Source organism: Macrosteles quadrilineatus, unplaced genomic scaffold (assembly GCF_028750875.1).
Source record: "Macrosteles quadrilineatus isolate MER2022 unplaced genomic scaffold, UCM_ALF_1.0 Scaffold_4__1_contigs__length_99947679, whole genome shotgun sequence".
Classification (NCBI taxonomy): domain Eukaryota; kingdom Metazoa; phylum Arthropoda; class Insecta; order Hemiptera; family Cicadellidae; genus Macrosteles; species Macrosteles quadrilineatus.
In genome coordinates this window covers 42,360,668-42,375,495 of record NW_026542597.1, presented here as the reverse complement: position 1 = coordinate 42,375,495, position 14,828 = coordinate 42,360,668, and the positions used below count along the sequence as shown (strand labels likewise).

Here is a 14,828-nt window from a genome sequence, read left to right as displayed (position 1 = left end):
GCTACAGTACAAAATTATTTAGTACACTTAGCATTGTACTGGTGTGATGCACATAATCCCACTTTAAACCCATACCATCAATTTGCTCATACACCATAGTACATATGGATGAATCATGTTCCCCAGCCTTATATACCAATTAACTACTGTATAGTGGATAATCACTCAATGACTTAAGATGACCAGCTGTGATGTTGTGGGTGAGGGGAGGGGGGGGAGAGAAAGTGACCAGGGGTGACTCGCCCCGGCGGCGCAGCGGCCCACCACCTACTATATAACACCACGTCTCCACACCTGACTCCAATCGTCACCATGGCTTACCAGGTGCGTCTCGTGTTGTGTGTTCAGTGTAGTGATTAGTTTTTAGTGTAGTCTGCATATTAGTGTATTTCATAGAGGTTTTGAGTGCTTCTTTTAAATTGTTATCGTGATTAGAACGATTAAAGAACGTGTTTTCTCAATCGCAATTTTTTAGGTTAAGTTTTAGGGCTTTTTTAAATTTTATGTTGGTTAGTTGAAATTTTTTAGTTTCGCATACAAAAAGTATTTTATTTTTATTTGGTTTCATTTCGGTTTACGTAAATGCTTAAAGTGTATCTCTTTGTGACAAACTGGCTGAAGCCAATTGTTACGAAGTCCAAAAAGTGTTTTTCCAATAATTCCTAAGCATACTATCAAAGTTTCTTAAATTTCTTAATATTTTACTGATTTCTTTATAAATAATAAAAACAGGAGTACAGTATTATCCTTATACACAATTTCTGGATTCGCCCCATAGATCGCGACAATCTCATAACACAATATAAGTAAATCGAATAAAATAAATTATGTCTTCCTATACATTTTGATTTTATCTACACCATACGAGCAAGGTTTGGAACCATAAAAAAGTATCGAAATACGTAATTTAAATAGTTGAGCCAAAACTAAAATGAGGTTAAAAACAGGTCTAAAGTTAATTAAAAAATGTATCCTCGGGTTTGCGAGATTTGTCAAAATCTAGTTTATATTATCTTGGTAAACTTTCATCTGCATTCAATATGATGTTTGATAAAACTCCTAATAAACTAATTACTAGAGGCAACTATTACAATTTTGTGTTGCTGTAAAAAGTTTCGAAACAGGAGAGCAATATCAATTGTGTAGTGAATAATACGAATACTTTACATTTATAATTTATAAACGAACAGAGCAATATTCATTCACCCGAAACGTATAAAAATATTGAAGTTCTAAGCCATTATTCGATTCGTATTACTATATTTTGGAGTGTGTTTTTTTTTTCTTTTTTTAATAGATGAGAAATGATTAGGTTACTATGGAAAACAGTGAAACGCCTTATTATTTTCATCAACGTTTGGCTTGGGAATTATTTTACTATTTAAATTGTTTTTATTACAGTTTTCGAAAATCGATCATACTCCCTTGGCCATAACCGTCATCTTGAAACTTGTTAAATAATATTAATATGAAATTTTGAATTGCTGATAAATATAAATAGAAAAATCTGAAACTTGAGCTATATCAAAATTAAATGTTTAAACTACTATCTGGCTGATGGAATATATAGGATTTTAGAAAATTTTTCAATTGTTTGTTTATTAATTTGAATACATTGATAGCTAGAATGATCTTATTTACATATAATCCCATTCAGTCAAAGTTCAGTGTGTTTTTATCACAAAATTTAGTTATTTAGTATCACATGGATTTAGTTTTTAATAATATAAAAAAAATCTATTCTTGTGATACAAGATTGCAAAGTAATTTAGTATTAAATAGTATTAAACACAAGGGTGTAAACTGAATAATAATATAAAAACATGTCTTGATAAAAAAAACGGACATAAGCTTGATTGGCCTTAAAGCATGAGTCCAAACACCTATCAAAAAACGTCACTTGTCTGATAGAAAACTAATTCCCAGCATGTTCAAAAAAACGTACTTAAACTTGTATTTTTTCAGTAGAGTATGGAGTATAGCACTTTCAAATACCTTTATTCTTCTGTCATAGAAAAGTAATAATAAACCATTAAATTAAATAATATACCAACAAATTACTTTACTTTTTTTACTTTAAAGTTTTTTTATTCACCTCTGGATTACTCTGTTATTTAGTGGCTAACTAGATGTTTAAGATTAAAAAGGTAAATACATTGTTAAAAATTTTAAAGTTGAAAAAAAATATTAACCATATTTTTCTGCAGTTCGTCGTTCTCTCCACCCTCGTGGCTGTTGCCACCGCTGCCGCCGTCGTCCCGGCCTACGCCCCCGCCGCGTACGCCGCCCCCGCCTACCCTGCCTACGCCGCCAAGGTTGTGGCTCCCGCCTACGCCGCCGCCCCCGCCTACGCTCCTGCCTACGCCAAGGCCGTCGACGCCGACTACGACCCCAACCCCAGCTACAGCTACTCTTACGACATCAAGGACGCTCTGACCGGAGACTCCAAGAGCCAACAAGAGAGCCGTCAGGGAGATGCTGTCCAGGGATCCTACAGCCTGGTCGAGCCTGACGGTTCAGTCCGTACCGTTGAGTACACCGCTGACCCCCACAACGGATTCAACGCCGTCGTCCACAAGACCGCCCCCACATACGCCGCCCCCGCTTACGCCGCCCCTGCCTACGCTCCTAAGGTCGCCTACGCCCCCAAGGTCGTTGCCCCCGCCGCCCCCTACTACGGTTAAGTCAACTCCTCTCTCTACCTCTTCATTGCTCACTCCATGACGGCGTTAAAGCTGGTATCCTGTTTCAACATCGTCATGGTACTCATCCCTCGTAATATTGTATATATATATTTATTTTTATAAATCTGTTTTACAATAACTAAAACATGTCTAATGCTTTCATAAAGCCCTGATCCTTACAATTTTTCTTTTAGTTACAGCTTTAGTCGTCTGTAAATGAGATTTGAAAATTAATCGTTAGACCAAAGCCTTTCTTTCAGTTGCAAAATATAATATTAAAAGATCCAATTAATACTATAGATGCTAGCACACACTTCTCATATGAAAAGAAGTGTAAAGCATGCTACAACACGTGCAACAATGCACCACATGCCAATTATGGGTAGATAAACTTAGCTGAATGAACTTAGTTTTGTTGATTAAATCAATCATCATTTTTCAATCATCAATCAATCATTTTTGTTGATTACATCAAAATGTTTTAACGAATTCCATTGCAGACCTCAAAATATTATACTAACCTTAAGAGATTCATATATCACTAATAATCATTCCGAGTTATCTTATCATGACCCTCCTTTTCAGTAAGGAAAATTCAACTGTATTATAATAATTACTAAATAATTAGTAATGCCTAGTATTTTAACACATCCGATCAAAAACGCATTTTACGTATGATGCTCAATCTATATATTAATTTGAAACTGTTTTTCTTTGTGACAGCTATTTTGAGAGAACGGCTGGGCGTAGAAACTCGGTAGAGGTGTCTAAATAAAGGTCCTGGTCTGTAGATGAGCCATCAAAAGAGAAACATTGAGAATTCCCTCGGGGCTCTGCCCCAGTGGCCTTTAAATTCCCATCCCATGTTATTCTTATGGAGGAAAACGAGGTTTTTGTCACAGCTAATTTGAGAGAACGGCTGGGCGTAGAAACTTGGTAGGGGTGTCTAAAGAAAGGTATTGGTCTGTAGGTGAGCCCTCGAAAGAGAAACAATGTAAATTTCCTTGGGGCTCTGCCCCAGAGGCCTTTAAAGTTCACTCTGCAATTTTGTTTAGATTTCGACCATATGGATAATTTTACACTACTTTTAATGAACCAGCTGTTAATATTAAAATTGTATTCAAAGGTCTACTGAAACTGTCAAAATTAAATGTTTACATTATTATTTATGATTTTAAATGGATTCTCTACTGCATGGCAAGTTTTTTATAGTTTCAACAAAATGATGAATTTATGATACGTTTGAAATGTTTTGTTCAAAAATCTATGCTTTATTGCTCTTAGAAAATTTTAAATTATGAAATAAGTGTGACTTATCAATTTCAAAGGAACATATAACTATTCCTTATCGGGTTAGCTTATACATATTGTAAGGTTGGCACTTGCCTTTTTTCCTACTTTCAATCACCATTTATTTTTAAATTCAAGAAAGAACACCTGAGATTCATTTATTGGTATAACAGTTTTTGATAATCGGGTTGAAAATTGTGTCATAGATGAGTACGTTGAGGATGAGAGCTGTGTTCAAGTTTTGTAATGTCAATTCAGGTATTTAAAAAAAATGTGTACACAGTTTTTACTTTGATGTACACATGTAGCTAGGTTGAACAACGCATCTAAACCTCACTACATACAAAACATTCGGAAACACAACAGTGTCATCACATCTCATCGCATTTGCATAATTTGTTACCAATGCTGGACTAGGTTATGGATTTGGTTCCGCAAATGTTCAAGATTTGTGATAAAATTTCCTACAATTATGGTTCATTCCAATCCACGAAATACATGCACAGCTTTATGTGATCTATATGGCCTAGGCAAAACTACCCCATAAGTTAATTAATTATCGAGTAAGAACAGGATGATTACATACATGGGTCGATAAGGCAAGAGAAGGATTTAAAATTGCTGAGATCGAAGTAAGATGTTACTGCTTTCTGGAGAATCAGATATTTTTATCAAAAAAAGATGAAGATTTACATCTTTTAAGATAAATCCGGATACAATCTGAATGATTTCCCTAAAGCAGATGGAATTAGTGGTTAGTAATAAATATTGACTCTTTCCGTAACATAATAGACTAATTATATGAACTCATTCTCCCATATAGTGAAAGTGGCTTTGGTATGAAACAAACTCATGAACAAACAATTATAAGACTCCTAAAAAACCTTTTGGGCAACCTAAAGCCAATAAAAAGAAAGGTAGGAAATATTGTGTTAAACGAATTCATCAATCACGTTTTTTAGGGAACACAATAGTCATACTTATTATTGCTTATCCTCCCTTCATATAACTAAGATTTTAATGACTTTACCCTATCCAACGCAGTTAGCTGAATTTACATAAAACCTCAAGATTAACCGTCGATTTCGACGGGGTTCCACTAGTAACTGACGAATCATGCTTTGGGGACAGCAGTTTTCTTTCATACAAAATTTAATCTGCGTTCAGAATGGCCACATATAACTACGTCCGAATTACAACATACCAATGGACTATCATTATAATAGGCTGATTGTTTAGATTTAAGTGTACTTGGAGTTCAATATCTCGGAGTAAAACTGAACTTGGCCTTTGTCGTCCTATAATGTTCAACCGTCTTATCAAAGGAGACATACCATTCATACGGACCAGCTATAGCCAGTTACCTTATGATTATAAAAGAACAAGCCAAAGAGACCGATCGAAGAATAATCTTTTATCGAAATTTCAGTTTCTCTCTTAGTGATTGATAATATGGATTTGGCCAGCAATGTGTTATAGGTCACAACGTCTAACCTTCAGTTCAGTTAACTATGAAATATGGTGGTAAGTAATCGTAATCAAGATAAGAAATGATGGCATGTATTATAATAGCGACGAGAAAATTTAAGAAAGAATAATACATTATAAGGGAATAATAAAGTATTTCCATATAGAAGTGAACTAGTGGGGGGTGAGCTGGAAGGTTTAAAAGTTTTTTTTCTGTACAATTAATTTTCTTATCGAGGTATTTGATTGTAATTCATTTTATATTCCCCTGGATGAAAACAAAAAGGTTTATCATTATTATTGAATTTTGATATTTAATGTGGACATACTATCGGGGTTATTAGTGTTTGTTTTGCCAAATGTTAAACAAGTAGGAAATATGTTTCAAAGTAAATCTCTGAGTCCATAACGTTCTGGATTCTTTTATAAGCCTTTGGTGCCATCACAAACCCAAATGCATGCAAATCAAAGCAGTAAACGATTAAATATGCCAAATCGTTTAATGTGCCATATTTTATTTATGTTATGGAGTAAAGTGTAGGCGAAAGTAAGCAGGAACATAATTTGAAATAACACTCTGATTTATTACTCAAACTACTTTTATTTACGTCGTGCGAATAGTTAAAAATGGAAATTTAATTACAACACACTTTTTAGGATGATTAAACCATATATTTTTAATACTGTAGTAGAAATCTAATACATATAACAAACAGCTGTAGTCATCTTTGCAACTCAAAGAGGACGTCGTTTATTGAGCCTCTTTCTGCTATTGAAGTTATTTTTCTTTTTGCTGCTTGTATAAACATTGTTTATATAACGATTTGTTTACATGATGATGATAAATTATCCTTTCAAAGTGAAATTATTAAACGTATAAGTAAATTAAAACATACTTTTTAGCCGACTTTTTAGCCAACTCGGCTGAGTTAAATTCTATTCCTATTTGAAGGTAATGTATCCTATGGTCATATAATAACGAGAAACTTTAAAAATAGTCAACTAAAAAAACAGTTATGTAGCTAAAAAGTCATTAGTAAAAAAAATTGTGTGAAAACACAAAATAATTAAACCACAAAAACGCGACCTTATAGAACTTACTTATAAATTTATTCAATTACAAAAATATCAGTCAAGTTACTTACTTTTAACAACAGTTATTTATTCTAAAATGCGTGGCTTGAGTGCCTAGCAACAAATCGTTAGAGCACGCCGTTAGACTTAAACCGAAAACGGTGTTTAACATCATTTCGATATAGCAAGGGCTTACTATAGTTCGGCCGCTTAGAAAGCGACCTCCTCCAGCATTGGTTTAGCATTAGCGCGCAGGTCGTTTTCTAAGCGGCCGAACTATAGCTGTCAAGATGACACATTCGGTAGTCAAGATTATGCAACGTACAGCTACACCTTTGTACAGCTGCAACAATGTGTAACCCATAGCAACAATCAATCACAATGACAATCAATCAAACTGCACTGATGAGGTCGGACAGACATTCATTGTTGTTGGTGTTGTTGAAATGCACACGTGCCTTCAGGTGATAAGTAGATGAAACATACTCCCTTACACATGTGGCATGTAATAGCTCAGCTGAAGGTACTTCAATTAGGGCGGGCATTAATTGCGCCAACTGACCTGAGTCAGGTAGTCGGGTATTCCTGGATTGCGCCAACTACTCCTTCCAGGGAGCCACCCGATAGTTCATTGATAGCACCAAGTGATAGCACCCTCTTTGACTGTATAATTGAGTAGGTTAGCTTACGTTAGGTTAGGATAGGTTAGGTTAGGATACGTTAGGATGACACGTAAACAAGGACGTTCCTTCTGCCGGCAACTCACCCCTTCTTGGCTTGGACTTGGCGCAACTAAGGAACTTTTTTAGGTCCCTTTGAGGGCTTGGCGCAATTAATGCACGACCTTCAATTAAGGGATGTATATCTCCGGTAGTGCTTTAGTGTGGTGGTGTATTCTTTTTACCTATATTGATTGATTATATAAGAACACAAAAAATCTGAATCGTCAAATAGATCCATCTACGTCAAAAAAAGGGATTCTTCTAGTAAGCATAAACTGTAAAATTTAGTCATAAATAAAAGAAACCCATTTGGTCAACGTCAACTAAGAGCTATACCGGGTATGAAAACGAACTTCAAATAGAACGACAAGTGTAAGTGCTCAGATAATGAACATACGTGTTAGTTGACTGAAAATAATAATAAGGGTAACGCACTAATTGTAAGTGTTACCGGCTAAGTGTTTGATCGGTTATTCTATAGAATGCAGGTAACCTATATATTGCCTAGTGTCAGCCAAAGTGGGAAATAAGACCCATTATAAACTTTGTAATTTTATAGGATGCCTGATGGCTCTTGAGGTAAAGTAAAAATACGCTCGTGCGACTTTTTTTAGTTAATTTCCTTGTTTGGCATTAACTAAGATAACCTAAACCATTTATACACGAAACATTTTAATACTGTATTGTTAAATAAATAGTTTTTTGTGAACGAATATCTTTATTTTAAAATTTTACCTAACTCGAAGGTGGGTATTCTATAAAGTGCCTAACACAATACCTAGACAAAGTATACAAACCACCATTACTATTACTCCATTTCATACTTTTCCTATTATCTATAGGCAATGTGCTGACAGCGTAGTCATTCTATTAAATTAATACTTAGCCGGTAACGTATACGATTTAATAAGTCGAGTAGTGAATATACGAGGAGTCAAATTGGTCAAATTAGTCGTTCCATATTGTTTAAATTAGAATTAGATTTTAAATTTGTTGAAATTTAAAATTATGAAATAGGGGAGAAAATAAAATATATCAATAGTATATATCTTCTTTATAAAATAGTGAATAAAAACTGCTACTTGTCTAGTTAGTAAAATCTAACTAAGTTAAAATCAGCCTCTTACAAATTAAAATCCTTAACGAAAGGCAATAATCTTTAAATCTTAAGCAACCTTTACCACGCTAAGATCGATTCTTAATCCAGATATAAATTTTTATAGTTCGAAATTGGATGGTAACTAGGCTATGAGTTAAACCGTTCTCTTACAAAGAAATCTCTCAAAAATACTGATGGTGTTACGTTTAGCGTCAAACATAAACTCACACTTTACCAATTAACAAGTAATAGAGGCCGTCCAGTGGTTGAAACTCGACCAAAAATATGCAATTTAGAGACTTCACTACTTTTACAAGACACTTTCAATAAAACATGCGATTGGTGTTTCTTCCATTTGTTTTTATTTTCTGTATATATTTTGTTGTTATTTCATTACAGTACCAGCATGGCAACCCATAAGATCCGTGTAAATTTTTTCAAAATTTTAAATTCATTTTCTGTGCTTATTTTTGAGCCTATTTTAATTTATAAAGGCATTCTGCACATCTACAGGAAAATGTCTTTCCAACAGTATGCGTAGATTTCCCCTGCGATGCACACGAGCTGAGAAAAAAGGTTTTAAAGAAACATGCTTGCCTATTAATATATAGAAAGAAGATAGATAGATTACCAATTGAGATGAGGCTGCCACCTAGGTGCGTATTTTAAAACAAATATGAGTTAAGGATTGCTGTAGAATAAAGTTTGATGATCCGTGTAGCTTTGTTCAGCTGATTCATTAGCCAGAAAAATCTAATTTAATCACAATGATCAGGTGGGTCCAGTTTTGAGCTTTCAAAAAGCTACTGACTTTTCTCAGGATCAAACCGACGACCTACCAGTTATTAGGATAACAATTGGGACCACGTACAATTTTTACCACTCTGGATAAATCAGTAGCACTGGACAAACAAATGTTGCTCATTTTAAGCTCAAGCTTAAGTTTTAAATAAAACGCAAGTTATTATGTTAGTTCAGACTAGCATGCTAAGAACCCTAAGGCATAGACAACATGTAGTAAAGATTTATCTTTAAAAAGTGTATAGGTTGCTGAGTAGTCCGTACCAATATTGGTATATATCCTCCCATTTAAATAGCTATGAGGCGTAAAAAGATGCAGCCGCCGCAGCATTTCTTATTTTATTTATTTGCTACAACACTACACGTCAGTATTATGCAGTTGTTGAAGAAGATTCATTTAGTTTAAAACGATAATAGTTTAGTTATTGGTTACAATCAAATGATTTAATAACAAGGGTAATTTATTTAAAAGCTTAAAAACAAAAGATGGTGGCGTTCAGTTTCAAACTATAAAAAGCGATTATCTTTCTTTGGATCTAAAACCCTAACATATTTCTCTTAGGGATTTACATATATATAAATATTAAAATATAGTTGGATTATCAATTCCAAATTTTAAATTAAACAATGTTACTGTGAGGAATGTCTAAGGGTTGTTGGATTTCGAAAAATATGTACGCATGAGTAGGTTTGCATGAAAACAAGTATAGATGTTTATTTACATGGCATGAGGAACAATAAATAATTTACAGTGAGCACATGATTGGTACAACAGCAGGATACCCGCTAAATAAATACTTGATTTCAAGCTAGAAACCTAACCGTAGTAAGGGGCAGCAGGGGCAACGACCTTGGGGCCGTAGGCAGCGGGGGCGGCAACCTTAGCGTAGGCGGGGGCGGCGACCTTAGCGTAGACGGGGGCGGCGGCGTAGGCGGGGGCGGGAGCGTAGGCCTTGACGGCGACGGCGGGGGCATCCTTGTGGACGACGGCGTTGAATCCGTTGTGAGGGTCAGCGGTGTACTCAACGGTACGGACTGAACCGTCAGGCTCGACCAGGCTGTAGGATCCCTGGACAACGTCTCCGTTGCGGCTCTCGTGCTGGCTCTTGGAGTCTCCGGTCAGAGCGTCCTTGATGTCGTAGGCGTAGCTGTAGCTAGGGTTGGGGTCGTAGTCAGCGTCGACGGCCTTAGCGTAGGCAGGAGCGTAGGCGGGGGCGGCGGCGTAGGCGACGGGGGCAACGGCCTTAGCGACAACGGGGGCGTGGTAAGCAGGGGCAGCGTAGGCAGCGGGGGCGTAGGCATGGGCAGCGTATGCTGGGGCGGCGTAGGCTGGAGCGGCGTAGGCAGGGGTGGCGTATGCCTTGATGGGGGCACCAGGTGCCACCACGGCGGGGGCGGGGTAGGCGGGAGCGATGACGCCGGCGTACGCGGCGGCCACCACGGAGGCGAAGACGAAGAACTAAAATAGAAGAATATTTTTTAGAGAGGTTATAAGGTAACAGTAGAGAGGTAATAACATTATCATTTTTAACCCATGTGTAATACTTCAATAAAAACCCCTTATTAATGATTAAACTGAAAACTATTGTAGAACTATTAGTTCTACTATAGTATCCTAAAATGTACTTAACTATGTATAAAGTTTATGATAAATGTTGGCTAAGAAAATTCTGAGTGGAATTTGATTTAATATAATTTTTCTAACTACGATTTACTAGTTGCTAGTCACTTCAAAAAACTACAGATAATTGTATATATTAATGATTATAGCAATTAAGGTAAATAACTTTTTTAAAGGAAATAACATTCATCGTGTAAAAATGTTGTTATGTCAATTACGAAAAATTTATAAATTCATCTAAACTCAATTAATTATTTTACACCGATCTTATTACGGGACTACTCCGCCAAGCAAATCCCATTAATGAAGTCACAAAGCATCTAGGACAGGGTAAAGTTGAAAGATTCATTAACGAGCCCCGTATTAGGGCAGACTGAAGTGCAGCTGGGCGTGCACCTTAACCGTGTAGCCGTGTTATGAAACAATAATTGACAGCGATGTGTCGGGCAGGGCGGAGACCCGTTGAGCAAGTCGCCTTGGCCCAGCACTCGAGGCTATTATATCACCCTTTGTTGCATCTTAGCCTTACAATTCCCTCTAACATGCCCCCTACCCCCTCCAACACACTACAGGTGGGGTTAAAGGTCCCTTGTTAACCTTGGCACCGTGGTGCTCATGGGTAATTGATTGATGAACAACAGTGCAATTCTGCAGGATATAAGTGTTCGTAATCTATTTCATTGATTTTCATAAGTTGGTTATGTGGATCAAGAGTAGGCTAATGCCAAATGAGGGTCTTTAACCAATTATGACAGGCAAATATAGTTTATTCTTTTGGTTAGAAATTTTTAACACGAGTAAATATCATCGTATTTTTTCACTTTGCAAAAGTAAACAGTTAGTTACTGATAGTTTACTGGCTATCAACGGTTAACTGAAATGATATCGTACATTTTCTTTAATCTCTATTGGTTTTTCACAACGAATTGTAATAGTTGAGCATAGACTATGTTTACAAATGAACCCAACAACACACAACCCACCGTTAATGTCTCTTGCTCTAAGAGGATTCCAAGAATGGTTTTAAATTTTTTGAGGTTATTGGGGATTTACAATTACCCGAAACAATCATACAACATCCATGCAAAAAGTTATAAAACGAAAAAGCTTAAAAAGTTTTATAATAGTGCTCTTATGTATCTTAATGCAAAGAATAAAGAATAGAGATGTACTTTTAATTCCTCCAGGTTAGTTGTTTTGGTTTTTTGTTCATCAAACTGCTCCAAAGTTAACCCTAAATAGTGTTAAATTTAAAGTACATAATTAACGATCAGTTGTGTAGATTATTCTGAAAAACATTAAATCTTTCTCATAAATTACTTCATTTGCATGATTTTGAAAAATTAATTTATTTTAATTGAATATTTAATTTTTAATTTTATACATGTTCACCCTAAAACAATGTTATAGTCTTCTATGTGAATATCCTGTAAAATTATAGAGTGTGTGAATAATATTTAACAATCTTGGTCAAGCTTGATCGTATACGGATTGTTTATTTGGTAATCATTGTTAATCGCAAACACTATAATAATTGCAAGTACCTGGTCAGTCTGTTAGCTTTGTTTACAAATATCATAAACAGTATTGGGCTGTATACAACATTTAACTCTAAAACCAATTGCATAAGGATTTCTTCCATTTATGGATTGGACCTAAGGACTAAACTTAGTAATTACTTTTATCTTATTAAATTTATATCTGTTAAGTGTTTTTGTTTTTTTTAGTTTTCATCACAATCTTTATCAGTTATTTTTTTATGAAAACTCAATTTAGCTACTAATATTTTATTTTAATATTTCATTTTATGTGCATAGAGAAAATTGGGTTTTTTTGTAAAATCTAGTTTTGTGTTCTTGACTTGGGTTACTCGGTAAAACAATTGTTATAAAGATTTCTGTCTTAAAATTCATTTAGTTTATACAATTAACGTAGGAAGTACACTAAATAAATAAACGAATTATATTAATTAAATATATTCATATCTATGAAAATTACCGTTTTAAAATGTTGCTACTACTGTATTCGTGAGGAATATTTTTAAGTAAAACTCCAATTATGGAGATACTTTTGTGTTTTATGCTAGTCAAAGCTAATACTGTAACAGCTGGTTGTGTGTTCTGGGCTTGAAAAAATTTGTAAATTATTTTTATGGGATTTCTGCGTGATATATAACTCGATATACATGTTTAATTAAAGGACTATCCTTGTTAAATATGTTATAGCGTAGCAAAAATCATATATGTTAACAATATTGTTTTACAGCTTTATCACAATGACTATGTTATAATTTAAATTGAGGATTCAGATTAGACAGATAAAATTGTGTCTTCAATAAATAATTAAATTTTTGTTTTTAGTATTGGTAGGTTTGTGTTTTTGTGTTCTTGGTTTGAATTACTGTACTCTGTAAGCAATTTTGTCCCAGAATTTATACCCTTACCTATTTTATAAAATTTACCATAGAAATATAATATAACAATATATTTTATTTACTTAATCGTATCTAAAAAAAAATTTGTTTAAACATTTTGTCATAATATGTCCAGCTAATATTTAAAAAATATAAACTCAATTTATTTATTTTTATTTTACTTGGCCTAGGTTACTCTGTAAAATAATTTTGTACTGAAACTTCCTTCAATTACAAAAGTATATATTTAATTTATTTGTAGCTGTGTCCTAAAATTAAGTGTTGGAAAGATATACCTCAAATAAATACTGAGTTGTTTTTTTTTAAATATTGTCAGTTGAAATGTTATTTTTCAACAAATAAAAAAATTAAAAACTTGTACTACCCTCTATTGTTACTCTGAGTACCCTAATAATTTCAAAATTAAAATGAGACTATCACCTCATATTTGTTTGATAAATATTTTTCTAGCTAGAACTACAACTCCCTTACTTACATAACACGTTACACTCGTGTAAGTGCTGTACTCACCTTGTACATGGTTGGTGTGTGTGAGTAGTTGTGTACTGAAGGCTCCCCAGTACGCCGCGCATATATACCGGGGCTGGAACCCCTACCAGGGCTATACCAAGGTCACACCACGCCGCCGCCGCTGGGGCTTCAGCATCAGTTATCGTATGCATTGTGCAGGCGGGGTCAAACAATAAAATGCATTGTCAACAATTATATTTCATTAAATTAAATCATTTAACTAGCCAAAAAAAAGATAACTGAAAAATAGTTGGGATTTTGGAGAAAATTATAGGTATGTAGTAAGCTCTAAAAATAAAGAAATACACATGTATTCGAATATATCAGTTAAATTTCTTAATTGCTGCGTCCATACCAACTTTTAAGAATTCCGTTAAAAATTCTATAGTTTTATAATCATTGAATACAACTCCAAATGTACTTTTAGGTTTAGGTCTACCGAATATATTTCAACAACTATAGAAATTCATAATAAAGATACTTGAGCTTTAACATAAGAAATTTATGCTCTATCCTTCCTCATATTCTCTAATAATAAAAATAAATTGTAAAACGATTTTAGGAAAAACCGAAGCTTGGTAAAGTTATGAAAGTTACATATGTTGAAATGTGAAGTGTTTCTCCGAGCGTATCATTTTATATGGTTCTCAATGGGGGTAAGTCCACTTTCATAGGTATTTTAACATTCAAGCATACGGTTATGCCTATGTTTAGAAAAAGTTCATTTTTTTACAGATTGTTAGAAGGGAAAAGATAAGATACGATATAACATTAATTGCACATAAACAATTTTACAACCAAAATTAATCAAAAGACTAAAATAAATTTAAATTCTCATATTGCCTATAAATCACAGAGCAGATAATCCTTATATATAATACGTGAAGACGATTTCTACGAAACACTACTCCTCCGTTAATAATTGACAGATTTTTACAAACGAGGTGTCAAAATTAAGTATATTTTGTGTAGACGCCCCCTTTCACAAATTCCTGTAATAAAAGTCTTCGGGCTTTGGCCCACAGGCCATAAATTCCCAATGTATTTCTCATGAAGAAAAGATTTTGTTTACTTAAACAGACGAATAATTTTTATTAATTACAGCTGTTCATAGTAAACACATGAT

At 34.5% G+C, this 14,828-nt stretch overlaps 2 protein-coding genes across 2 annotated transcripts; one reads left to right on the top strand and one right to left on the bottom strand.

Annotated features, from left to right (window-relative positions):
- The first annotated feature begins 312 nt into the window (after positions 1–312).
- Positions 313–2,684, top strand: LOC128992873 (cuticle protein 7-like). The gene is made up of 2 exons (XM_054416616.1): positions 313–324; positions 2,208–2,684. The coding sequence occupies exons 1-2, from the start codon at positions 313–315 to the stop codon at positions 2,682–2,684; spliced, it is 489 nt and encodes a 162-aa protein (XP_054272591.1).
- A 7,138-nt stretch (positions 2,685–9,822) lies between these two features.
- LOC128991344 (cuticle protein 21-like) lies at positions 9,823–13,779 on the bottom strand. Its single transcript, XM_054414151.1, has 2 exons — positions 13,703–13,779; positions 9,823–10,596 (listed from the first exon to the last, which is right to left on the bottom strand). Exons 1-2 carry the CDS (start codon positions 13,709–13,711, stop codon positions 9,955–9,957), a joined length of 651 nt encoding a protein of 216 aa, XP_054270126.1. The 5' UTR covers positions 13,712–13,779; the 3' UTR covers positions 9,823–9,954.
- Between the last annotated feature and the right edge of the window lie 1,049 nt (positions 13,780–14,828).